Raw genomic sequence first — 26,571 nt, forward strand, 5'->3', positions numbered from 1 at the left:
GAAGACGGAAACGCGACGACCATCGGTGGAAGAGGAAGAAGCTGGCGAACCCACTGGTGAGATACGTGTTGTACACTATTGGACGGAGGAGCATAGATCTAGATTCAAAGATTTCAACCCAACAACAAAGAAAAATGATAGAGCATCTATTGTGGTTCTCTTTGTGTCTAAGGGTGTCAAATCAACAAAAAAGACCAAATAAAAAACTACAATAGATGATATAGCATTTCTTAACAACAAATTCAATATTTTAGTATAAAAAAATAAAAAGAAATGTTAGAGCATCTATTAATATTATTCTCGGTTCCTAGTTGGTGAGGTGAGGTGATATTTATTTATTTTCATTAAAAAATTGAATTGTCCATAGGGGTACAGGCTGTGTAGCAGGTCCTTTTGAGATAATTTTCTTTCATTAAATACATTTTTTTTTTACTGCCAGCAAGTTCACCGTGATTTCAAAAAAAGAAAAAAAAAATTATTGTTTCTCTCTCCTCAGTCCTCTTTTCCCTCTCCCCTGTTTTTTTCATAGAAATCGCACAACTCTCTCTTTCTCTCTCTCCAAAAACATCAGATCTAAGTCTCACGCCAGTTTTTTTTTTTTTTTTTTTTATTATTATTATTTTTTTTTTATAAGATGGCAAATAAATTCAGAGGTGACGCACAGAAAGCCAAGGAGGGTTTTTTTTTTTTTTTTTTTTTTTTTTTTTTTTTGTGTCAAATACTATGGAAGATTTATGATAAGGTGATCTGTAAAATATTGACTATCAAGAACAAAAATAAAATAAAAGAAAATGAAAAATTTATAGAATCATTGGATTGAATATTGGCATTAGCCTATAGTTTTAATACATGAAGAAATTAATAATAAAATAAAAATAAAAGTGAAAATAAAATAAATAGAGACAACATATTTTATGTGGTTCAGTCAGGATAAAGTCAAAAGGGCTAAATTACTCTTATTTCTCTTAATGAATTTATAATACAAATTATCTCGATTTATAGAGATGTAAAGAGAATACAAAAAGGTATGCGAGAAGATCAAATCAAATCAGAATTAAATGTATTCAATTATAATCTGATTATAATTAATGTTGAAATCAAATCTCTCACAATATATTCTAAAAAAAAAACAAGTTTTAACATATTTTAAGTGGATATTCTTATAACTTTTTTGCTTCCACTTGAAATTTTGGTAACTGTCTGCACCAAATATTTTTCTTCACGAAATCATGATTTTAGTTTAAATTTGCGCATTTTTAAATAAGCACCCAATAGCCTTATGCCACTAATTATTTACAAAATTTTCCATGATTTTAGAACATGCGATTTCTAATTCGCAATGCCAAATGCCTTATGTTTTGCAATTTCTTTTAAAAATATAGATTATTCTTTTGATATCGCAATCCCAACACACTTTTAATATCATTTTTTTAAAACAAATTTAAAAAATAAAAAGAAAAGAAAAGAAAAAAAGGCAGCGCCCAACTTTCTCCTTAGCAATGTCTGTATTATGCGCCAATTTTATAAATGAAAATTTTATTTTCTTCCAAGAGAGAGGCCTTAAAGAAGAAAACATGTTTACCACATTATATAATAAACGTAAAAGCTTCCCTACAATGAAATAGGACTCTTGTTGTTTATTAGAAATGTAATTTCACATCTTATCATCGATTGACATAATTTAATTTATTAATTTACAATATATAAGAAAAAAGATAAGTATCAAGATGATGTAGCACGGGAATCAAATTGTCATGATCGAAATAATTGTGGCATATCTATACGACTATAGGAACTTGGAACAACCGCAGAATTATCAGCTTAAGCACCAAAAGTGGGTTTCCTCACTCCTCATTCTTCTGCAGAATTGACAGCACTTAAATCCACACTGAGGTAATTAACGAACCTGCCCAAAAACACCAATTAATTATTACTTGAAACCTTATGAGAACCAAGTGCTGTTTTTGTGTAAAGCTACCACTTCTAAAATGCTCTGTTTATAGTCGACATGCATACGTGATAAAAGCTTCGTGAATGATCTCCCAAAAAAAAAAAAATGGTTCCTATATATAAGCATGTCCATGACACAATTTTGGACCTCAAGGGGTTTAAACAGGGAGAGAAAAGAATTCATTTAGTAAGATAAAAAATCAGTACCTTTCCAGTTATCATGGTGTATATACATGTTGAGTACATCCATGATCCGTGATAGTTCTTAAAGTGTGTTGTTGCATCATAACTCTGTTAAACGGAAACTGGACTTGCTTAGCAAGCATCAGCTAGTAAGAGCAGCAGCAACAAGGTAGCAGTGGAATCAAGGCAAGCATTAAGAAAACAATCGGAGATCACTTACTCTTGATGTGAAGCAATCCTCCAAGGATGGTTCATTGAATGGTTCAAATCCCTCAATAGATATCAAGAATATCTTATCAACAGGCCCTACAAGGTTGATTGCTGGTTTAAGTTTGGTCTGAGGATGGTCAGTTTCCGCCTAAATCCAATAAATTTTCCCTTTGGAGCAATGTTGTCAAAATAGGAGCAACTGAAAAGTTTCCTGCTCAACCATAGAAGGATCACAAAATGGGGGCATCAAGAAACATAACAGTAGAAAAGGAGCACAAGAATTATTTGAATAAATATCTAAGAAGTTATTGCTCTAAAACTGCACGTAGGGATTTCCAAGATGCACTCTGTGTGAACACCGTACCTTTCTTGTTTTCGGCTGAGGCAATTTGGGGGCCAGGGGGAGTGGTGATGGTGGCAGTAGTAGATCAAGTGTGCAGACTAAAAAGGTTCCCACAAGCACTCCTAACAAACAATATAGATGCAGAAGGATTTCCTTGGGGAGGCAAACTCTATCTTTCCTGAGCACCTACAAAAACATTTCAAAGGGTGGATAGCAATAACTCTAGTGAAAAAAGTTCAAAGAATATCTCATAGCTAGATTAAACTGTTATTAAACAAACCTCAATCAAAAGTAAAGTGGATATAGTCTTTCACATGCGCATATCCTTGGCGAAAATCTTTGATGATAAAATCACTTTTCAGCTAAAAGTGAACGAAAGGAATTCACATGCATGATTCAATAAAACAGGACACATTTTTCAGCTAAAACTTCAATATGAACGAACAAGAGATACATTTGAGATAAAAAATAAAATAAAATCTTAAATGTCTGTATTATATAAGCAGCTCCCCAGCTTCTTTAGGAACGAATATGTGGGTTGTTATGGGAGTAAAACAAAAACAATAAAATCAAATGGACAATTTTCTTGACTTGATGCCTGTGCCAGAAAAACTTTCCATGATTTGATATGTATCATCTTCGAATTCAAATGGACCGACACCATGAAGATGTGTATGTGGAAACGTGCAAGTAGTAACAAAACATTTACGCCTAACTGCAGTAGTATATACTTCGCAAACCACTCATCCAGCAATCAGGAACAGGGAGGGAGAAAAGTAGGCACAGATTCGTACAAGAAGATAAAGATACATTTAATTCCAAAATCTATATTCTGCTAATATAACGACTGACCAAACACGAAGGTTGATTGCCACACAAACCTATCCTCCAGCTTATAACACAAGTCAGTCAGATATGCTGAGTGCCAAATACACCAACCAACAAATCCTGCAAAATTGCTGCCGCATCATTCCATGTTCCAATTTAACTTAATAGCTCAAGAGAGAAGGCCCAGGAATGACTAGAAACTCACCTAGCTTGCTCTGCCAAAGATATCTACTAGAGCCTTGTATCTGCCAATGCTTGTCATGCTCCTAGATGCTTGTAAACAAATGGATATATATCTCCCAGTTCCATGCCATTTGCACCATTGGCATGACCTCCACCAGCTTTACCAATCCTATTTAATAGATAAGATATATATTTTCCTTGCCGCTCTGCAACCTTGAAAACTAAAAAGGAGGCATATTAAAGAGCCAATACCATTTGTCAATGATCTCCTCTCTCACCACAACCACGTGACTGAATCTCACAGAAAATCACCTCCTGAAAAACCTCCAAGCAACAAGCAGCTGATTTCCAAGACTTGATGACTTTAAGGAAGCTGCAGTTTTTCAGGGCACTCTCCTCTAGAAACTGCTACCAACAGAAAACATGGGGCATGCTCTGCCTCCAGATTTTCTGCATTTCCACTCTTGTAGTTAACGTGCTTTAGCTTTCTAGCTACCTTAAGCATTAGTCTACTTATTTAGTTTACCTCATGTAAAAACCTTCTCTATAAATAGTGTACTGAATGAAATGCTAAGCAAGACAATTTGCATCAATTTTATCAGTGTCTTCAAACTCTTATATGGTATCAGAGCTTCACTGACTAACGTCCTCTTTTAATTTTTTTTCAAAATGGCAACTCCACCAACTTCTACTCCTCCCCCACCACCAGCTTCTCCCATTTCCTCCACGACACTCCTCAACCCACCACTTTCAACCCCAACTGTTTCTACTAGTGCCATTTCCTTCCACAACTCTGTCACACACAAACTCACCCGTGACAATTACAGCTTATGGAAGACAACTGTTGTCCCTATTCTTAAGGGCCACTCACTTTTCGGTTTTGTCGATGGCACGTCAGAATGCCCTCCACAAACCATTACTGCCTCCTCTGAGAATGGTGATACTATCAATCCAAATCCTGCCTACCTGGCTTGGACTATGCAAGATCAACTAATCCTTGGTGCACTCACCTCCTCTATGACAGAATCTATTCTGTCCCATGTTGTCAAGTGTACAACTTCCCGAGATGTGTGGCTTACTCTTGAACGCCTGTTCACCTCCCATTCTCGAGCATGGACTATGCAAGTCCACTATCAGCTTGCCACTTTAAAAAAGGGCAACACCTCCGTTGCAGACTATTTTCATAAATTTACTTGTCTCACGGACACTCTTGCAGCTGTTAATCAGCCCCTGAATGATTTTGAGGCCATCTCCTTTCTCCTTGCCGGTCTTGGAACCGATTATGACTCCTTTGTGACTTCTGTCACTACTCGTGTGGAGCCCCTCACGATTGAAGAAATTTATGGCCACCTTTTGGCCCATGAGCAACGCATTCAACATCAACTTTCTTCTGTCGATGTTTCTCTTGCAGGTGCTAACTTTGCTGCCAAAGGGAAACCACCAAGAGGTGGTCGTGGTACCAGATTTTCATCCTCTGGCCGTGGCTATACTACCTCCAACACTGGTCGTAGCTCTACTCCTCTCCACTCATCCCCCCTCCGAGGTAAGGGGCGTGGCCATGGATTCTCTTCCTCCCCACGACCTGTGTGCCAAGTTTGTAACAAAGCAGGTCATATTGCCTTGGATTGCTATCAACGGTTCAACACCAGTTTTCAACGTGACTCTCCTCCCAACCCGCACGCTCTTATGGCTTCTCCTCAAGCTCTGGCTGATCAGACCTGCTGGTACCCTGACTCCGGCGCCTCTCACCACATTACCTCTGACCTGGCTAATCTCAACCTGAAGGCTGAAGAATATACTGGTTCAGATCAGCTTCGTGTTGGTAACGGTACTGGGCTTTCTATTCACCATATTGGCAACGCCCAACTCTCCACACCCACTCTTCCCTTCACTTTATATAATGTTCTGCATGTTCCTCACATTACAAAAAAATTTGTTGTCTGTCCATCAGTTCACCAAAGCCACTAACACTTTGAATTTCACCCTTTTCATTTCCTTGTGAAGGATCGGGCTACGGGGAAAACTCTCTTGCGCGGGCGGAGTAACCGTGGGCTCTACTCATTTCCATCTTTTCCTGCTTTCAATAACTCACCCCAACTTGCTGCCATGGTGGGTGAACGAACTTCGGTCTCTGGTTGGCATTCCCGCCTCGGTCACCCTGCCTTTCGTGTTTTGCGACCACTCCTATCCAAGTTTCAGCTTCCTTTTGTTCCCAACAAGGACCCTCCTGCTTGTGCGGCTTGTTTCAGCTCCAAAAGCCACCAACAGCCTTTTTCTCACTCTCACACACGTAGCCTGGGTCCTCTTGATCTTATATACACTGATGTTTGGGGGCCATCTCCAATTTGTTCTGTATCTGGTTTCAAGTACTACGTGTCTTTCCTTGATGATCTTAGTAGATATACCTGGCTTTTTCCAATTGCTTGTAAAAGTGATGTCTCTACTATTTTCAATCAATTTAAGCTTTATGTTGAACGCTATTTCTCTTGTTCCATTAAATCTGTACAATCTGATTGGGGTGGCGAATATCGCTCCCTTTCCAAAATTCTTCAACACCATGGCATCACTCATCGCCTTTCTTGCCCCCACACTCACCAACAAAATGGTGCTATTGAACGTAAACACCGTCACATTGTGGAAACCGGTCTTGCCCTATTATCCTTTGCTAGCGTTCCTCGTCAATATTGGGATGATGCCTTTGTCACTGCGTGCTACTTAATAAATCGCATGCCCACTCCTCTGTTAAAAAATCAATCTCCTTTTGAACTCCTCTTTAAAATTCCACCAGATTATAAAATTCTTCGCATTTTTGGTTGTGCTTGTTGGCCTCATCTCCGGCCCTACAACTCTAACAAACTGCAACCTCGCTCTCTTCAGTGTGTTTTTCTGGGCTACAGCTTACGTCACAAGGGATACAAGTGTCTCCACCTCCCCACAGGTCGTGTTTACTTCTCACGTGATGTCCTCTTTCAAGAAGACATTTTTCCATTTGCCATTACCTCCTCTCACTCCTCCCCACCTACTGTCAACTCCCCTCCAACACATCCACGTGACCCTCCTATCATTCTCCCTCCCACAGCACCAACACATCCACGTGCTACTGTCCAACCTGTCTCAAGTGCAGCCCCTCACACTCCATGTGTCATCCAACCCCCCTCTCCTTTTCATGCTCCTCCTCACACCGACACCACCCTATCTCGGGCCACGCACAGTTCATCCCCCTCCCCTTCTCACGTTCCTTCCCTCCCAACTCTTCCTGACTCTCCCTCACCAGTAGCCCATTCTCCCTCCAACACTGTCTCCCCACCTGGTGCTCCCAATCTCCAAGTTTCTCACCATCCTATGACCACACGGTCCAAACACAATATCTCCAAACCAACCCTTCTTCCAAATGGCCAACTCAAGTATCCCCTTCCTCATGCCTTGTTCACCACTATTGACCTGGATGATCTTGAACCAACATGTTATTCTACAGCAATCAAGCACCCAAGATGGCGTGAAGCAATGAATGCCGAGTTTGATGCTTTGCTAAAAAATCAGACATAGCAACTTGTTCCACCTTCCACTGCTCGCAATATCATCGGCTGCAAATGGGTTTTTCGTATCAAACGTAAAGCGGATGGCACCGTCGATCGCTACAAAGCCAGATTAGTCGCCAAGGGCTTTCATCAACAACCGGGTGTGGATTATGGTGAGACTTACAGTCCTGTGGTTAAACCCACAACGGTACGCACTGTTTTATCTCTTGCTATTTCTGCTGGATGGGCTATACGCCAAATTGACATCAACAATGCATTCTTACATGGCACCCTATCTGAAGAGGTTTTCATGTCCCAGCCTCCGGGATTTTCTCATCCACAATTTCCCCACCACATATGCAAGTTACATAAAGCTCTTTATGGGCTCAAACAAGCCCCTAGGGCCTGGTTCTCTCGCTTGAGCAGCAAACTTCTTGCTCTTGGTTTTCGTGGTGCAAAAACAGATTCCTCCCTGTTTATATTCAAATCTCCTGAGTTCACCATGTTTATCTTAATTTATGTAGATGATATTATAATCACATGTTCGAAGGCCTCTGCTATTGATGACTTGTTGTCTCTTCTTCAATCTGATTTCTCCATCAAGGATCTTGGTCTGTTAAATTTTTTTCTTGGCATTGAAGTGGTCGACACACCTGATGGTTCTCTATTGTCCCAAAAACGCTACATTCTGGACATTCTTCGCCGCACCAACATGGTTGCTGCTAAACCAGTTTCGTCTCCAATGTCCACTGCTACCAACCTCTCTGCCTTTGAAGGTGCTTTCTTTGATGATCCTACCTTATACAGGAGCACTATGGGTGCCTTACAATACCTCTGTACCACCCGTCCTGATATCTCATTCACAGTGAACAAGCTCTCTCAGTTTCTGCACCAACCGACTGTCCTCCATTGGCAATCCTTCAAGCGCCTTCTGCGATATCTCAAGCAAACTATCCACTTTGGTCTTCAAATTCACCGGTCTTCCTCTACCACTCTTCAAGCTTTCACTAACGCGGACTGGGCGGGCAGCCGCGATGACCGCCGTTCCACAGGTGGCTATTGTATCTTCCTTGGTCAAAATCTGATTTCTTGGAGCTGTCGCAAACAAGCTACCGTCGCTCGTTCCAGCACTGAGGCTGAATACAAAGCCCTCGCCAATGCTGCCGCTGAAATTACATGGCTTCGGTCTCTTCTCCATGAACTAGGCATTTCTGCTCCCAATCCGCCAATCCTTTGGTGTGACAATATTGGTGCCACGTATTTATCTTCCAACCCTGTCTTCCACGCTCGTACCAAGCACGTGGAGATTGATTTCCACTTTGTTCGCGATATGGTTGCATCCAAAACTCTTGACATTCGTTTTTTGTCCAGCCGTGATCAAATTGCAGACATCTTCACCAAACCCCTATCCACCGCTCGTTTTGCCTCTCTTCGTAGCAAGCTCAACGTCCTGCCTTTACCGTTGACCTTGAGGGGGCGTGTCAATGATCTCCTCTCTCACCACAACCACGTGACTGAATCTCACAGAAAATCACCTCCTGAAAAACCTCCAAGCAACAAGCAGCTGATTTCCAAGACTTGATGACTTTAAGGAAGCTGCAGTTTTTTAGGGCACTCTCCTCTAGAAACTGCTACCAACAGAAAACATGGGGCATGCTCTGCCTCCAGATTTTCTGCATTTCCACTCTTGTAGTTAACGTGCTTTAGCTTTCTAGCTACCTTAAGTATTAGTCTACTTATTTAGTTTACCTCATGTAAAAACCTTCTCTATAAATAGTGTACTGAATGAAATGCTAAGCAAGACAATTTGCATCAATTTTATCAGTGTCTTCAAACTCTTATACCATTTGTAGAAATGCATTTTCATGAGCCAAAAAGAACTAGTAACTAACCTTCCACATGGAGATTTTAGAAGTTCCAGAGAGTTAACAAGAGGAGAGGGGCCAACACCCATAGATCACACTAACAGCCCATATAGAACCTCAGTGCCATCATTAAGAATTAGCTTCTGAGCTTTTAACATCCTTAATTGACAATCCTACAAATCCTGACAAAGAGAAACTACTAAATGAAAAATGAATATATAGATCCATAACTAAAATTTGGGGGAAGCTGTGGTTGGGGGTTAATGATTGCAATGTCCACAGTTGTTCAACATCCCAAATGTTGCTAGTGAGAGGTGCCTCACGTATCCTTAGGAGAAGGCCCAAGTTCCTTTAAGAGAAAAATGGTTCCCTTTGGATTTTACCTTTTACAACCAACAACTTAATTTATCTTCCACAACAAAGATCAGACTAAAACTTTCAATTTGAGAATATGCAATACATAATCGATCCACAGCAACATTTTTAAGACAGACAAACAAGTTCTTCCTAATAATCATGTACCTCTTACTTTTGTCAACTGTTTAGTAGCATATATAGTGCTTGAGGCGATCATCAAAGGAATTCTATAACTTATTATAGCGCTTACACATGTGGCCCACGCAGGTGGAGGCCAGGAGGGGCGTGAACACCATGTGGTTCCGAGGAGACGCCACACCAGGTCGTAGAGCTTGGTGTCGAGGCCCTTCATGAACCTGCAAGCGGCCCACCCGGAACCCACCACCACCATCGTCGGCTTCACCTCTGGCATCGTGGGCCCTAGGCCCGAGTACTGACCGGTGGCTTTGGTGCTCAACCACGCCAGAGAAGCCAATGGAAATGGGTTCAGCGCTCTGTTTCTGGGTTTGATGCTGGAGACTCGGATTAGGCTTCTGTGAGTGAGGGAATTTCAGTGACAGTAGGAAACGGTTTCTCATGCAGTTTACCAATTTGCTTTTCTATCCGCCACAACTGTCTACAAAGAAAAAGAAGAAAAGAAGAATAAAAAAATAAATAAAATATTTTATTTGATTTTATAAATATTAAATTTTAAAAATAAAAATAAAAAGGCAGCAAGGGATATCTGGATACCATATATTTGGGGTGGAATTGTGCAGAATTATCTAGAACTAGCATATAACCCGCACTATGTGCGGTTTTTTTTTTTTTATTATTATAATTTAATTTCCAAAAAAAATTGAAAAACACATCTTGAGAAAGAATAGCAAAAAATAAAATTTATTATTTTTTTTTTTTTTAAAAAAATGTAGGAAAGAAAGATAGCAAGTCAAGCACCTAGCTCCGCCAGATTCATATCAAAAGAGATAAAATAGAGCCATACAATGTGAATCACTTTCTTCACTTATGGAAGTTGAAGAAGAACCTAAATCCATAATTGATAACTTCAAATTTTTTGAGTAGAGCTCTTTGCAGGACTACCCTCCATTTGTCCAACCAAAAGCAAGTGAAACCAAAAGTAGCAATGTACAACATATCAATAAGTAGAAATCTCGGATAAGGAATTTGATCAATGAATGAATTATCCTAACATCATATGCTGACAAATCTGAAAGCTTCAAGCACAATGTGCTTGCATAAACACAATCACCAACTTCTAAAGCACCAAATTTCAAATTCAACAGTTTATTTTGTCACAAGTAAAATTACATTAGAAAATATGAGTGGATGTGAGAAAGATGCCAGAACTTAAAACCAAGACTACACATGCCCATAAAAAATTCCATCAAACTGGGGCAATTCAAAGTAGAGGTTTGAGCCAAATAAAATTACAAACAAACGCATATATGTATACAAATACAATAGACTAATTAAAAAAAATATAAATGGTTAATAAATAAGGATATAAACAACTCTTGAACTTCAGGGCTATCTACACTAAATGCTATGTATCTACATACTACAATTTGACTTACACAATTTGAAGTAATTTAATATATCAAGGTATTTTTTTATGGTTCCAACATCAATGAATTGCAATTAAAGGAACAATTTATCAGCAAAATGCTAGAATTATACTCATGAAGATGCAGAATTGCCAAAAATACTGCAGTAAGAGCCCTAACATTATGATTTCTAGCATTACTATGCACTGAATGGGTATGAAACAAATTGTTATTGTGAACTCATTCTATTGCATGAAACCACGGTTTTTGCATAGTGAGTGAAAAAATTCATATAAGATCAACCTAATTTCATAAGAGAGTGATTGTGGCCATAAGATGCAAAACAAAGCCTACCTGCTCTTCCTCCAATGCCCTAACACCTTGCTGAGAAGTGAAGTGTTTCTCTCACAGTCATTTCAGAAATATGCAAGTTATATTGGCTTATATAAGCTAAATAGCTAATGTCTTTTAGAAACAAACTCATTGAACTTATAGCCATTATAGGAGATCTCCCCTAGACCTAGAAATCATATTTTATTCATATTTCATCAAACAGACAGAATGCCCAAGCGTATTAAAAATCATACAAAGTAATCAAATGAAAAAGATCAAAATTTACAAACAAAATTAATATCTCACAACAAACCCAGCAATACACAATCATTAACCTAAGATACTACAATCTGAAGCAGTATACACAATTTTAAACCACTTAGGCAATACGAAGCATATCTCTCACATCAATATTTAAACAACGCCAATTCATAATGTAGAAACCAAAAAGTTCTCACAGCACATTATACACATTCATTTCCTTAATTTTTGACATATTTGAAATCAAACAACATAAAGTGGTTTTAAACAAATGACAGTAATCTTAGATTTACTTGGTTCTCTTGATCTACTACAAATCGCCATTCGTGTTTTTATTTTTTATTTTTTATAGAACTCTATGGTGTCTCGCAAAGGGAAGTTTGATGTTAGTTCATTCTATAAGACTCTTGTTTTTAAGGAGTCTGTTTCTTTTCCTTGGAAGAGTATTTGGCGAACTAAGACTCCTAGGAAAGTGGCTTTTTTCGCATGGACGGCAGCGCTAGGGAAGAATCTTACTTTGGACAATCTTAGAAAGAGACAAATCATTGTGATTAATAGATGTTGTATGTACAAAAAGAATGAGGAGTCTGTGGATCATCTCCTTCTTCACTGTGAGGTCGCTAGTGTTCTGTGGAATGCCATTTTCTGCCGTTTTAGTCTGTCTTGGGTGATGCCTCGTCGGGTGGTAGATCTTTTTGCTTGTTGGTGGACGGGTGGCCGCTCTCGAAATGCGGCGGTGTGGAAGATGGTTCCTAGCTGCCTCTTTTGGTGCTTGTGGATGGAACGTAATGATAGACAGTTCGAGGACAAAGAAAGATCAATAGAGGAACTCATGTATTTTTTCTTTTCTTCTTTGTATTCTTGGACAGCCGCGTTCTTAGCACCTTCAGGGATTAGTTATAATGATTTTCTTGTTTTATTTTCCTCTTCTTAGCAGCCGTTCTTGTATACTCCCTGTGTACTTGATCGCTTTTTGCGTTTAATAAAATTTTACTTACTTATCAATTTTATTTTTTTTTTGTAAGAACTAAACCAAAAAAAATGTAGACACTGTAGAAATATTTTTAGTAAATTTATCCCCAGCAAACTCAGAAAATCAACAACCCTCAAACGCAACTATCCAACAAATCATTCACTGGCCCATATCACATTTTTTATGAAGAAGTTTTTTCATAACAAACACTATAAAGAAGAGCAAATTAGGAACAATCAAAATCCTAACCGCAATTTTGTCAAGAGTAAATACAATCCATGTATACCAGTGGAATAAAGCCAAAGCAATAATAAAAGCCCTTGCCACTTCATTTTCAAAGCCCTGAATTCCTTCATCATCAATTTTTTAACACACAAAACCGCATCAGTAAAGCCAGAAACTAACTAATAGCAAACACATAAGGGTTACAACACTTAGTTCTTGACCAAAAATTCTAATAGACTAATTGATTTGTTTATATATATATATATATATATATATATATATATATATATATATATATATATATATATAAATGGCACTCATGTTAAAGTATATAATTATCCCTCAATCAATACATAGCTGTACCAAGTTGAACTTACTGCTATCATGTTCACTATCCAACTTTTATTGTTGCTCTGATTCAGAATTCATCCAAGGAAAGCAGAAAACAAACAAACATATCAAGATTTTTTTTTTAGAAAATATAAAAATCAAGAAAAACCTGGAAATAATAAAGAAGCCTTTTTCAAGACCCAAATAAAGTCATCCAGATGTATCAATATGAAGTAAAATAATTGACGTGTCAATCCTTGACTAACTAACTCTAAAAAATTTGAACATCATAGCATCCCTGAGATAAAAATGATAGATAATGTATATACCAACCTCTTAGATTTTCTCAATGTACGCATCTTATCCCTTCTCAGAACCTTTCTTAATATTGCGGTCAAGAATTTCCTTTGGCACACAAAGCTCTTTGGCTTTCTCTGTACATCAAAGTAAAGACAACGGTCATTAAAAAACCTAACCAAAAATAGGGCAGCAAAAAAACTTCATGGCAGTTTCACGCTAATATCCCTAAAAAACAGAGAATGCTACCAAGCAGAACCCACTGTAAAAAAACTTTTGCTAGTAGGTAAATTGTAGGAGCAATGTTTTAGACCTTTTTTTAATTTACTTTCAAACTGTGAATTCAAGAAAAAGTCAACTAAAAATGGAGTAACTTACGCAGAAACGACTTCCTTTCCAATCCTTGAATATAGCTTTGCCTTCTTCGCATCTTGCACCCCCTGCATTTAAATCACATTTAGAAAGATAAAGTCGAAGGCCACAAAAAAGTCTTCCTGGATTCATGATTAATAAAAACCTTGCATCACACACAAAGAGTTCAAGTAGAAAAAGGGTTGGGAAAAAAAAAACTGAAAATTGAAAGAGAATAAATGACCCATATTAAGATTGAAGTAATCTCTCCTAAAATATATTTAGTTATTTCATCAAACATATAGCGTTCAAGTAGAATTGCAAGAAAACAACCAAAGCAAAAGTGACAACAGAAATATTCCCTGATGTTCGTCTGAGAGTGAGAGAAAAGGGAAAAAAAAAAAAACCGTAATTGGAGAGAGAAAAGAATGTGTACCGAAAGCCCCCAAATAAACATAAAAAATGACCCACTTTCAATTTTGCAGCAAAGCCAAAAAGAAGAAAAACTGAGAAATACCAAAACCAAAAACAGAGAGAGAACGTGTGTTAGAGAGAGAAAAGGAAAACGGAGGAAGAATGAAGAGAGAATAGCGGAGAAGAAGAAAGAGAAGAGAAAGAAGGGAAAGTATAAAGAAGAAAGAGAGGGAGAGGGAGACAGAACGTCTGTGAAAGTTAAGAGAGAGAAGGGAGGGACGGTGGGGAAGAAAACGTTTGGGTTTGGAGAGAGAAGGGAGAGAAGAAGACGTTTGGTTTTGACAGTTTTTTTTTTTTTTTTTTTTTTTATCAAAAAACAACACATGTTACACATTAAACACCGGTTCAGTTTTTTTACAATCACCGGTTCATGCCACGTGGCAGAGTTTTGGCTCTCACTTAGGCAAAACTCAACTTTTATATATATATAAGATAAGATTACTCATAGATCACACAGATGGATTCCAAACCTCTTCACTTCCACAATTCGCGAATCAATTTCACACTTTTTTGAGTTATATATAGATCCTTGGCCCCACATTTGTAGATGGACGGCGACCTCTATTTCATCTCCACTTTCCGTCTGAAATCTTTCTATCCCCTTAGGCCTATAGTTGGCCATAGGCATATAGTTGGCTATCTTTATTGCATGTATATGATCTTCATAGTTATAAAAATCTGGTAAAACCCTAACAAATGGCACCACATTCCAGTTGTTGGACTGGTCTCTCGAACTTTTATTACAAAGTCTCCATTTCCATTCCAACCGACCCCCTCGAGCTAATATGTCTCCAGGTGCTTCCTTGTTTACTGCATAAACAACGCATAAAAGCACGTGGCGGATTTTACCTTCCAATAACGGACGTCCACGAAAGGATATTGAAGAACCGATTGTCTGATGGCTAAACCAATTTGGAATCTCACTTCCGGGGAGGACAACGAAAGGATAAAGACCAATTTGGAATCCCACCGTCTATATCAAAAAAGTGTTTGCGTCATAAAATGAGAGAGAGAGAGAGAGAGAGAGAGAGAGAGAGAGAGAGAGAGAGAGAGAGAGAGAGAGAACCTTGAGAAAATACAGGAGAACACTCTCCCTAAAATCAGATGATATATTGTTGCAGCTTCCCATCCGAATAGAATTTGGCATACCTTGAAAACTCTCCAAATTTTGAATCTCAACCAGTTTGTGGCAGTTATTAAGTACAATACATTCGAAGTACTTTCCTCTGACATAGGCTTCGTCAAAATCAAGGCCAGAAGATCCTGAACTCTCATTCGTCAGAACTGAGATTCTTTCCAATGATGTGCAGCCCTTTGCTTCCAAATGCCTTACACTTGCTGGAATTGAAATTGATTGAAGAGTAGTACACTCATGCAAAGTCAAAACCATTAAGTTAGGAAGGCGGCTGATGCAACTAGATAGGTTACGGAAATTGTTTCCTGATAAATTCAATATTTGGAGCAAAGATGAACATTCAAATTCAATGGGGATCTCGTCTTCAAATAAATTGCCGACACCGAGTCTACGCAAGGACAATGGGATTTGCCTAATAGCAGTTCCGTCTGCAACCAATTCTCTTAAAGCCATCATATACCCCCATTGTTCCTGTAATATGTCAAGTTTTGAGCAGTTAGACAATTCAAGTATTTGAACTTCAAAGTTACAAGTGCTACTAATTGGAAGACCCCTAAGCTTCTTGCACCCACTGAAATAAAGTCCCCCAAATTCTTTTAGATGTCCAATGGACTCGTGAATCTTAACTAAGCTTGTACAATCTCTAAATGACAGACAACTTAGAACTAAGTTTTGTGAGAACTCGATCTGGTGATTCGATCAGACATTGACATCCAGAAAAATTTACATCTTTGAGATTCCTCAAAAGCCTAAAGGAGGATGGTACTTGCTTAATAGCAGTGAAGCTCACGTCCAGATATTCTAAAGCAGTCAAATTCCCTAATTGCTCCGGTAAATATTCAATATTAATGCACTTGCTCAAGTAGAGAATTTGAAGAGATTCTAAGTTTGAAATACTATTTGGAAGATTCCTAAGCTTCTCACAACTTTGTAAATTCAATTTAACAAGTCTTTTGAGATGTCCAATGGACTCATGAACTTCAACCAAGCTTGTGCAACCTTCAAGATTCAGTCTCTCCAAATGTGGGATATGTGAGAAGTTTGGTAATTCGATGAGACTACTACAACCAACAAATGATACAATTTTGAGATTGATCATGGAAAGGCCAGGGGAGGATTGTAGTTGTTCCGGTAATTTTTCAAATGCCAAGCAACCAGACAATTCTAGAATTTCAAGAGATTCTAAGTTAAAAATACTTCTTGGAAGGTACTTCAACTTTGTGCAATTCTTTAAATTCAAATAAACAAGTCTTTTGAGATGTCCAATGGACTCATGAACTTCAACCAAGCTTGTGCAACCTTCAAGTTTCAGTCTCTCCAAATGTGGGATATGTGAGAAGTTTGGTAATTCGATGAGGCTACTACATCCAACAAATGATACAATTTTGAGATTGATCATGGAAAGACCAGGGGAGGATTGTAGTTGTTCCGGTAATTTTTCAAATGCCGAGCAACCAGACAAGTCTAGAGCTTTAAGAGATTCTAAGTTAAAAATGCTTCTTGGAAGGTACTTCAACTTTGTGCAATTCTTTAAAATCAAAACAACAAGTCTTTTGAGATGTCCAATGGACTCATGAACCTCAACCAAGCTTGTGCAACCTCCAAGTTCTAGTATCTCCAGTTGTGGGACTTGTGAGAAATCTGGTGATTTTGTGAGATATTTGGAATTGCCAAGATTAAGGACCTTCAACTTTTTGAATATCTGTGAAAAACATAAAGAAGAGAAAAATGCTTGTTAGTTATACATTTAACATTAATAGGGAAAAAAAAGAAAGAAAAGAAAAAGCATTATAAGATTTGTTATACTTCTTTCTTCTCCCAAACTCGTTCAACTTTACTGTGCTGCATTTCAAGACTAACAAGGTTCTCTAGATGAAAATCGTGTGGTAGAAATTCTATAGGGCATTTATCCCAACAAAGCCATTTCAGCTCTTTGGGGAGATGTTCATAGGATCCTGTAAGATGTACATTATTGATTTGGAGTAACCTCAAATTCTTCATTTCTTTAAATGCTTCAGTTTTGCAATCTACATCTTCAAGTACAGGAAGATTTAAGATGAGACCCTGCACTGTCTTTGAACCCTGACAAAATAGATGGTTGGATTAGCAACACACATTCTCATATTGTGTAAATCTAGAATAAGTTTGAACTAGAGTATGCCTATATATTCTCAACCTGACTTGATTTAAAAAAGTTTTGAATTTAAAGTCAAATCACTTATGAGTTACATTGATATACTATTCAAACTATGAAGCATGCTTGGCAAAATGGCAAACCACTCATGCATACCTACTTTTTTTTTTTCCTTGAGCATCTCATGCATTCCTATGTAACATGCATATTGTGCATGTACATGTGCCTGCGCATGTGTTTATATGTGTATATGCACATTCCACCCCTTTTTTTTCACAAGTAAAAATGCATATGCCTCTTACCGTATGATTGCGTAGTACATTTAACACATCCTCATAAAACCACAACCTGCTGCGTTTTCCTAGATAATTGCGCGATTCTTTGCAAACAATTCCTCTTCCCATATCTCGAATCAGATTATGCATCTTCAACTTCTTTTGGTTATCAATTGTCACAAGTGACCTTCCAATGAGAATAGGGATACCACTCTCTGGATAGAAATTACAACCATCGAGTATTTTGAAAACATATTCTTTGTACATGCCGACAAAAAAGCATGCAATATCAAGGAATGTTTCCTTTGTATAGCTATCCAGTGAATCAAAACTTATTTCAAGTATTTTTTGAATCTTTTCATTAGGAGTTCTTCGTAATTTTTTCAATTCACTTTTTCATTCAGCAATGGTTCTTTCTTTAAGAAAAGAACCCAAAACCACAAGAGCTAATGGAAGTCCTCCAGCATAATTCACTGCTTCAAATGATAGCTTCGAGTAATCTCTTCTTGGATTGTACACATTGAAGGCATGCCAACTGAACAATTGAAGAGACTCCATATGATTCAGTCCTTGTACTTTATATTTTTCATCTACCCTCAATTGAGTTAGCAAATGTTCATTTCTAGTTGTTATAATAATTCTACTTCCTGGACCAAGCCAGTCCTTTTCGACTAACATGTGTAGGTTTCCGAAGTCATCCACATCATCAAGAATAACAAGAAATTTTTTCCCATGAATTCTATGTTGAATTATATTGGTTCCTCTGTCAACATTCACAATCTTCGAATTCATTTTCAATATATCAGAAAGAAGTTGATTTTGTAATTGGATTAAGCCATCAGGCTTTTCTGAACTTTCTTTAAGGTTTGAAAGAAAGTTATTTCCTTCAAATGCATCACATATTTCATTGTAGACAGCTTTTGCTAGGGATGATTTACCTATTCCACCCATTCCGTAAATGCCCACAACTCGAACGTCTCTTGTTCCAAGATTTAATAAACGTTTAATATCTTTAACACGAGGCTCCATTCCTATTGGATGTTTGGCAACATTCAAGAGAGCGGGGTTCACTTTACACAAAACTTTTTCAACAATCACTTCGATGAATCTTGATTCATACCTAATTATTGTGATTCAAATAGAAAAGAGAACAACAAAGTAAGCATAAGGAAAGCAAAAGAAGAAAGAAAATTATTATTATTATTTTACGCGATGACAAACAATTAGGTTTTATCAAAATTATTGATAATTATCATTTAAATAAATTTCTATGTAATTTCTTCTCCTATTGACATGTCATGAAACAATTATTTTTGTTTCTTTTAGCATAAAAAAGCTATCAACAGTTTTGAGTAAAGTATGGTTACAATATCATTCCTCTCAAGTGTACGATGGTTTATCTAAAAAGCAATCCTAGACTTGATAATTAAGGGAAAAAAGTTTCTCTAGATGGCATGATCTTGATACACTGATAGAATGGGCACGGAAAAGAAAACCATCAACTCATTCAACTCAAACACTAATTTCTTTAATACGTTTAGGGGGTTTTGTTAAGTCTTCTTCTTTTTTTTTAATAAACTTTTGTCTAAAATGTAAAAGAAAAGAAAAAAAAAAGAAAGAAATGCATGACAAAAGTACAAGAGTCCATATCATAATACCCATTTGCATCGTTATTAAGATCCCAGCCAGAACAGCTTGCAGCTTCAGAAAGTGCTGCTCTCCACCTTCGTACCCTCTCCATATCGGTCTGAAACCGCTTTTCATGCCTAGTAAAGGTTTCTGCAAAAGTTCCGATCTGGTGTCGGACATCCTTGGGGTCCACGTGATAAAATATCGGAAAAAGAGTTTGGCCTCTGATATTCCTACAACGCATGATCTCCACAAGCTCATCAAGGCACCACCTTGAAGAAGCATAGCCTTCGGAAAATACCACAATGGAAATCCTTGATCTACGAATCGCATTGAGTAGTTTGGTAGAGATGTTCTCCCCTCTTCGAAGCTCCTCGTCATCTCTGAATGTACGAGTTCCGACGCCCACCAAGGCGTTGTAGAGGTGATCGGTAAAGTTCTTGCGAGTGTCTTTACCTCTGAAACTCAGGAAGACATCGTAATCCCAATCAAATGGAGAAGATGACGAGGTGGATCTTGTGGTTGAGTTTGATTGGACTGAAAAAGGAGACATATTTGGCAAGTTAAGAGAAGGATTTTTTGGAAAGTAAATTGAAAAATGAGAAAGAATATCATTTACTAAACATAAATTAAAATCCAAATTCCTTTTATGATGATTCATTCTTTTCTTCTTCATTTTTTTTTTTTTTTGGACCCTCTAATCAAAGTTTCACGCGCGCTACTAAAGAGGACACGATGATGAGGATCGGATTCACCGGTATCTGAACTTACTAATAATTTCATATTTTTATTTTTGCTGGTTTTTAATAAAAATATAATATCTCCATAATTGACAAAAAAAAAAAAAAAATGGCAACAAGAAATTCCTAACAGAAACCATAATTCCTCTAACATTAATATTGAAACAAGGCAAGCAGAAAGAGACTTGGATTGTAGTTGAAGTTAGAAAGTCTAAAGTTAATGCTTGGATTATATATATGTTGAGTTTTCTAAAATGGTTGAAACGGTACCGTCTTCGTTTGGGTCTTGGACGCCGACAACCTGGGAGACCTCGTTTTGGTCTTCGGATTCTGGCCGGGGAAAGCACAAAGGGAAGCATTGTTGTATCACACTGATGATTTGGCCCATGGGTGGTAGAGTGGTAGATAGAGATGGATGGTGGGTGTAGTTTGGGAGGAAAGAAATCGTGGAGGCTGGAGAAGTGAGAAATGTGGGGATGTTAACGCTCAGTTTCTGGGTTTGATGACAGAGAAGTTGGATTAGGATTTCTGGGTAACGAGAAAGAGAGATTTTGGGTTCAGAGGAGGGATAGGAGAGAAGGGATGAGAAGAAAATGAGGATGAAGCTTCGTGAAACTCGCTATGTGCACTTTCCTACCATCTCTCTTGATGCACGTGGGCCACCTTTGTCTATACGGGTAGTGATGAGAAATGATACTGGTACACAATGTTTACAACAATGTTACAACAGTCCTACGTGGAAAGACTGTTTAAACGTTTTTTTTCATTTTTTTTCATTTTTTCGTCAAAACCGGTTGGAGGGGAAATGAAATTTCATTTCCCCCCAACGCACCCGCCCTCTCTCTCTCTGAATTCTCTCCGTACAGTCCCCGTCCTAAATCCGGCGTCCGGCGTCCCTCTCCGGTCCTTTACCGGAGTTATCCTCCTCCGTCCGTCGGAGACCGCCGCCCGCAGCCCCTCTCTCTCTCTCTGGCCGGATCTGCCTCCTACGCACCTCTCTCTCTCTCTCTGGCCGGATCTGCCGGATCTGTCCATCGGAAACCGCCGCCCGCAGCCCCTCTCTCTCTCTCTGGCCGGATCTGCCTCCTACGCACCTCTCTCTCTCTCTCTCTCTCTGGCCGGATCTGCCTGCTCCGTCCGTCGGAAACCGCCGCCCGCAGCCCTCTGTCTCTCCCGCTCGCTCCGGTGCCGGTCGTCCCTGTCCCTCCGGTAACTCTCTTTCTCTCTCTGAAATTATTGTTTGATGTTAGTTTTTGTGTGGTTTGCAATTATGTCTTTCTGATCTTTCAGTATCTAACTTGACCAGAATGGATAGACAGCGCCGTGAAGAAGAGCAAAAGAACAGTTCTTCCAAGAAGGCACCTGAGGCAGAGCAGTCCATTTTGATTAGGGTGTGGACTTATGACTTTCTGTACAATAAATTGAAGGCTCAAAGTTATGATATTTCAGATAAATAAGTGCTTTGATGTCTTCATATCCCTCAAATGCATGATGGAATTTCCTTTTAATTTGGATTTACAGCTGTATTCTTGGTTCCACTTTGTAGGCCACCAGTCCTCAAACAGGTGAACAAGCTCGAGGAAGCTTAAAATTAATGAAAGACAAATCATAGAATTGTACATAGAATCATAGAATTGGAGTTGGCTATTTTTTGTGAAGCATCACCTGAATTTTCTAAAATACTTTCAAGAAGTGGATGGTTTAAATTATTTAAAGTTTCTCTATTTGATTCAAGATTGGTTTGGGCTCCTGATATGGTCATGCATCAGTTTATAAAACTCTAAACTGAAAAAAGTATCTTTGGGATTTAAAAAAAATGATATTTGCATATTTGAGTTTCTTCATGGCTTGTCTCTTTTAGTAACTGAATTGCGCTAGTGAAAAAAAATGGTTTTTGAAGCAGATGTTGGTGAACAGTGATGGTAGAACTATGGAGATGGAATAAATGTTTTACACGATATAGGAGCAACTAGATGATCATTTACTCTTTAGGAGCATTCTTTTCCTCAATTTACTCTTGAAGTTGTTCAATCTATGTTCATTGTGATTGACTTGAATTTGGATTGCAGAAAGTGAGGATGGGAGAGTAGTTAGGGAGTTTGCAGTATTGCTGGATGCTTGTGAAGCTCATCTCGACAAGGTGAGATCCCCATACTTTTAGCATCATATGATGAAGTGTAATAAAAAAAAAATGATGTCTTGGTTTTTCAGAGTGGCAATACAGCTTGGGATGTAGATGAACACCATCAGGATGAAATTGAACTAGACAACTTCATTGAAGATCAAAAGAACATCGACATTTGCTCATGAAGAAGATGAACCAAAGCAAAAATTTAATCGAAGATCAAGGCAACGTTGCAATGTATTTTGTTGTGTTTTGACACTTTTGTGCTGCTTTTTTTTCTTTTTTCTGTTTTGTTCTGTAATGTTTTACCTCCTTGCAAAGGCAACATTGAGCCCAAAATTATCAAAGTCTGGTTTTAGAACCACAAGTAGACATGTGAATATGTTCAAGATGAAATCACGTTCACTTTGTCATTGTTCATTTATTTCTCTTTGTCTTGGATTTTCCTTTGAACCTCAAACTCCATTTTTTGTGGAAGACCATATGGACAACCCCAAGATATACACATGTTTTAGGCTTTATTGACCTGATTACCTGAGATTGGATATGCAAGAATGAGGTGCTTTGTAAATCTTCATTCTTCTTTGCTTAAGGTTTGAGTTTTATACAATTATGCCTTGGGCTATTGCAAAACAAATTTTACAATATGTTTATTTAAATTTCAAGCCTGTTTCTTCTTTTTAGTCTACTATATTATTCTTAATGGAATTGGACTCACTTCATGAGCAAAAATACATGTAAGAGTCTCAATAGAATTAGAGGTCCACCATTATTACATTCCTCAATTTCTTCCTAGCACTGACATTAACATCAGCCTACCAATTTAGCATGACAATGGATGGTTTCGCCACCAGCGCCATGTCATTGGAGGGTACCTGATTAAAAAATTTCAATCCATCAAATTCATAGTTAACATAAAATTGGTAGAATTATGAATTGCTATTTCTCATTAATCCAAGTAGACAATATATGTACACAAATATTTACAGAGCATCGAAACAACGTCGCTGAAGTAAGTCGACATGTCAGAAAGTCTACCAACTACATATTGCTGGACTACATTCACACCAAAATCTTCCTACAGAATCCTTTTTTTCTCCCCCTTTTCTTCAGATACGATTTGAGCTGCGAAAACCAGGGCCTTGTTCGAGTGGGTTGCATCCAAACAAGCCTTGAGTTGTCCCACCATGCTCCATCAATTTTCCTTTGTACAACTCTTGGCTGCTACTTGTTCCAAGATGAGGACTCTCGTCTAAATGCTGCCACATAGTAGTATTCCATGCATCCTGTGGAGAAAATTAACCAGAGGTAAAAAGACAATTAATTACAATTTAAGACGGATTACAATCAAAGCTTGAAGAAATGGACTCCCAATTCAAAGTCTTACCCATTCAATCGAAAGCGACAATATCAAACTCAAGAAAAAGTGCAAAACCCAAACAGCACTACAAAAACTTTAACAAACAACAAATCAAAGTGAATTCAGCTGCAAACCATATACTCCCAAGTCCCAATCAAAGTCTCAGCTCTGCTCTCAATCATCCATAGATTGCAGTGAATAGAGAAATAATGGGGGGGGTGAAAAGTCATAGAAATACACACAAACACACAAACAAACCAGCACTAGAATAACCGTAAAATGATAAATGAGACATCACTAAAAGGGTCATTCGTCAAATTTACAAAATAATGCATCATGAAGACCATTATTCTGATTCAATAAATGTTAACTAACACATACTACTAATTACTAAAATGTGACAAAGCTGTTGCAACCAATAAAAAAAATAATATATGAGATAACCAAGTATCAACTATGAAAGAGACACAAAAAAACCAGCTCTTTATACAAGATCAAAGGAAAACTTGGACATTAAAAATGAAAAACTGAACACTCTTCAGTAAGGACTAGTTCGAAAAATAGGCTTCAGCTATGTGATAATGAAAAAAACCGAAGACAGATGAGATGGGGCTGATTTCCAGGACACTTACTACTAAGCAATGACAAAGAGAAACAAGGAAATCTTGGTCCAGTGACTCCACTTTAGCACACTCCAATTTCAAATGCAAGGACACTTACTACTATGGAGGGCCAAGACATACAAATTGAACAAATTCGATTAAATACCAAAGTGGCAACGCTCGTGGTCAACGAAAAAAAATTGTCTTGCTTCCAAACTCGGCCTTGTACATATCTGACCTTTGGCTTGGGTTGTATTTTCTAACTCTACCTTTCATGGCTTGGAAAGTCTCACCCCAAAAAGAATGAAACAAACACAGACGAAAAAAAAAAAAAAAAAACCCCAATCTGCAACACTTATACTTCGTTTTCTTTAACAACAACAAGCATTTCGGAAGCAGAATATGCAACAAATTTCAGATTTGTACAGTGGGAAGAGATGCAGATAGGGATGGATGAAGCAACTCAAAAAAGCCAAAAACAACTCAAAAAACCAAATCTGTATGAAGAAGAGAAAATCCAAAGGAAAATCGAAACAAAACAAAGAAGATCTTACGGTGGATGGGTCGTCGGAGTCGTCTGCGGTGGTGGTGGTGGTGATTCAGCTTGGCTCGTCACCGGCAGTGGTGGCCCGGCTGGGATCGTCGTGGCGGAACGGTCGATGGGTCGTTGGAGTCGTCAGAGTTGAACGGGGGATGGAGGCCGGAGATGGGATAAATAGTGATCCGGCGGGAGAGAGAGCGGGGCTGGGGGCGGCAGATCCGGCGGGAGAGAGAGCGGGGCTGGGCGCGGCAGATCCGGCGGGAGAGAGAGCGAGCGGCGCTGGGGGCGGCAGATCAGGCGGGAGAGAGAGCGGGGCTGGGGGCGGAACTCCGGTGAAGGACCGGGGACGGACGCCGGAGGCCGATTTGGGGACTGTACGGACAGACTTCAGAGAGAGAGAGAGGGGGTGCGTTCGTTCAGCTTTGGGGGGAAATGGAATTTTTCATTTCCCCCCAACCGGTTTTGACGAAGGCTGTGTGATATTAAAAAAATGAGAAAAAAGGTTTAAACAGTCTTTCCACGTAGGACTGTTGTAACATTGTTGTAAACATTGTGTACCAGTATCATTTCTCGGTAGTGATCGGGGGAGGCCATGACCGGCTCCCTCCCTCTTTATATTAAAAAATTCACTTTCAATCCACTTTTTATTTTTTATATTATTTTATTCTTTCTTTTGAGTTAAAAGAGAATTTTTTAATATAAAAGGAAGGAGGGAGGGAGCCGATCAATGATAGGGTTGGCAATTTGGGTTCACGGGTTGGGTTCGGGTCAACCCGACTGACCTGATTATATAAACATGTCAAACCGAACCCAACCCGACTATTAATCGGGTTGTGACACGCGACCTGAACACGACCCGATTAATAATCGGGTAACCCGAACACTACCCGACAAACACGACTAAAAAACGTGTCACCCGTTTACCCGACACGACCCGACTAAAAAACTGTCTGATTTGAGTTTATCAGTTTGTTTACCACAAACACAAAGGTTCATATATTGTGAATATACAACACTACTGCAGTACTGCTTTTCTAGTGTATGTGCACTGCAATAATTATGAAGATATTTTGCTTTGGAATGCAAATACAATCTCTCTAGCTACAAATTGCGATTTCATATTTGTTTCCAAATTATTATATCAACACTGAATATATATATGCCATCAAAGGGCGGTTACCCAACTAACCAAGGTGGCATTTTGAGGTTAGCGCAGGGCACAGACATTAATTCACACACACACCACACCAAAAGATGCATGAAAAATTGAAAATTCACTAAGAACTGGTATTTCCTCTGAAGTACACGCAGACTGTATAATATACTGTTAATTAGATATCAAATACTTACAATGTTCCAACATCTACTTCAGCTACAGAACCAACCAAGAAACCAAAATCTCAAAAAACAAAACACCAATCGATCAAGCCATAACCGACCCTTACCACCGAAATCAACACCCAAAAATCCCCAAATCAAAAACCTTAATTCAATTCAGTCCTCTCCAACCGAAACAGGGGAAGAAAAATCAAATTAATAAACAACCCATTACCCACAATATTTTCCTTTAAACACCATTCGGTTAGAGCTTCTTCAACCAACCAATCAAACCTAAATCTCAAAAGGAAACCAAACCAACACGGCAACACCCAATCACCCATACCTTGAGGAGGAACTGAAAAGTTTGGCGTAGAAAGAGCCAAAGAGGGGGAAAACGCCGGATGGTTGGCGTCAGGCGTGCGGAGTGCGGCGGGCGGGCGGGCGACGGGAGGGCGGGCGGAGTGCGGGCCGGCGGGCTACTAGGC

General features: G+C 38.6%; 2 protein-coding genes and 2 long non-coding RNA genes across 10 annotated transcripts; 1 reads left to right on the plus strand and 3 right to left on the minus strand.

Annotated features, from left to right (window-relative positions):
- Positions 1-1,564: 1,564 nt before the first annotated feature.
- Positions 1,565-14,490, minus strand: LOC133877229 (uncharacterized). 7 transcript variants are annotated; one of them, XR_009901695.1, is made up of 11 exons: positions 14,188-14,490; positions 13,779-13,840; positions 13,437-13,537; positions 9,688-10,053; positions 9,108-9,262; positions 3,720-3,918; positions 3,568-3,634; positions 2,967-3,048; positions 2,708-2,872; positions 2,158-2,554; positions 1,565-1,906 (listed from the first exon to the last, which is right to left on the minus strand). It is a non-coding gene; the product is annotated as an uncharacterized LOC133877229 (long non-coding RNA). The 7 variants fall into 7 exon arrangements; XR_009901699.1 differs by lacking the exon at positions 14,188-14,490 and having other exon boundaries at positions 2,158-2,255; positions 2,354-2,554; positions 13,779-14,117; XR_009901697.1 differs by lacking the exon at positions 14,188-14,490 and having other exon boundaries at positions 3,720-3,910; positions 13,779-14,115.
- A 177-nt stretch (positions 14,491-14,667) lies between these two features.
- Positions 14,668-18,036, minus strand: LOC133876941 (disease resistance protein RPV1-like). The gene is made up of 5 exons (XM_062315162.1): positions 17,797-18,036; positions 17,167-17,442; positions 16,088-17,062; positions 15,292-15,831; positions 14,668-15,198 (listed from the first exon to the last, which is right to left on the minus strand). Exons 1-5 carry the CDS (start codon positions 18,034-18,036, stop codon positions 14,668-14,670), a joined length of 2,562 nt encoding a protein of 853 aa, XP_062171146.1.
- Positions 18,037-18,165: 129 nt separating this feature from the next.
- On the minus strand, positions 18,166-19,951 carry LOC133876942 (disease resistance protein RPV1-like). Its single transcript, XM_062315163.1, has 2 exons — positions 19,428-19,951; positions 18,166-18,889 (listed from the first exon to the last, which is right to left on the minus strand). The coding sequence occupies exons 1-2, from the start codon at positions 19,949-19,951 to the stop codon at positions 18,166-18,168; spliced, it is 1,248 nt and encodes a 415-aa protein (XP_062171147.1).
- Positions 19,952-21,942: 1,991 nt separating this feature from the next.
- LOC133877287 (uncharacterized) lies at positions 21,943-22,659 on the plus strand. Its single transcript, XR_009901726.1, has 2 exons — positions 21,943-22,278; positions 22,350-22,659. It is a non-coding gene; the product is annotated as an uncharacterized LOC133877287 (long non-coding RNA).
- Positions 22,660-26,571: the final 3,912 nt, after the last annotated feature.

Source organism: Alnus glutinosa, chromosome 9 (assembly GCF_958979055.1).
Source record: "Alnus glutinosa chromosome 9, dhAlnGlut1.1, whole genome shotgun sequence".
NCBI classification, from domain to species: Eukaryota; Viridiplantae; Streptophyta; class Magnoliopsida; order Fagales; family Betulaceae; genus Alnus; species Alnus glutinosa.

Excerpts from the sequence above, each read along its gene's own strand:
- LOC133876941 (XM_062315162.1), bottom strand. The coding sequence starts at position 18,036 with ATGTACAAAGAATATGTTTTCAAAATACTCGATGGTTGTAATTTCTAT. Across the intron at positions 17,443-17,796 it reads ATGTACTACGCAATCATACG|GGTTCAAAGACAGTGCAGGG; the intron begins GTAAGAGGCATA and ends CTATTTTGTCAG. Across the intron at positions 17,063-17,166 it reads GAGTTTGGGAGAAGAAAGAA|ATATTCAAAAAGTTGAAGGT; the intron begins GTATAACAAATC and ends TGTTTTTCACAG.
- LOC133876942 (XM_062315163.1), bottom strand. The coding sequence starts at position 19,951 with ATGTCTCCTTTTTCAGTCCAATCAAACTCAACCACAAGATCCACCTCG. Across the intron at positions 18,890-19,427 it reads CTTAATAACGATGCAAATGG|GTATGAATCAAGATTCATCG; the intron begins GTATTATGATAT and ends CACAATAATTAG.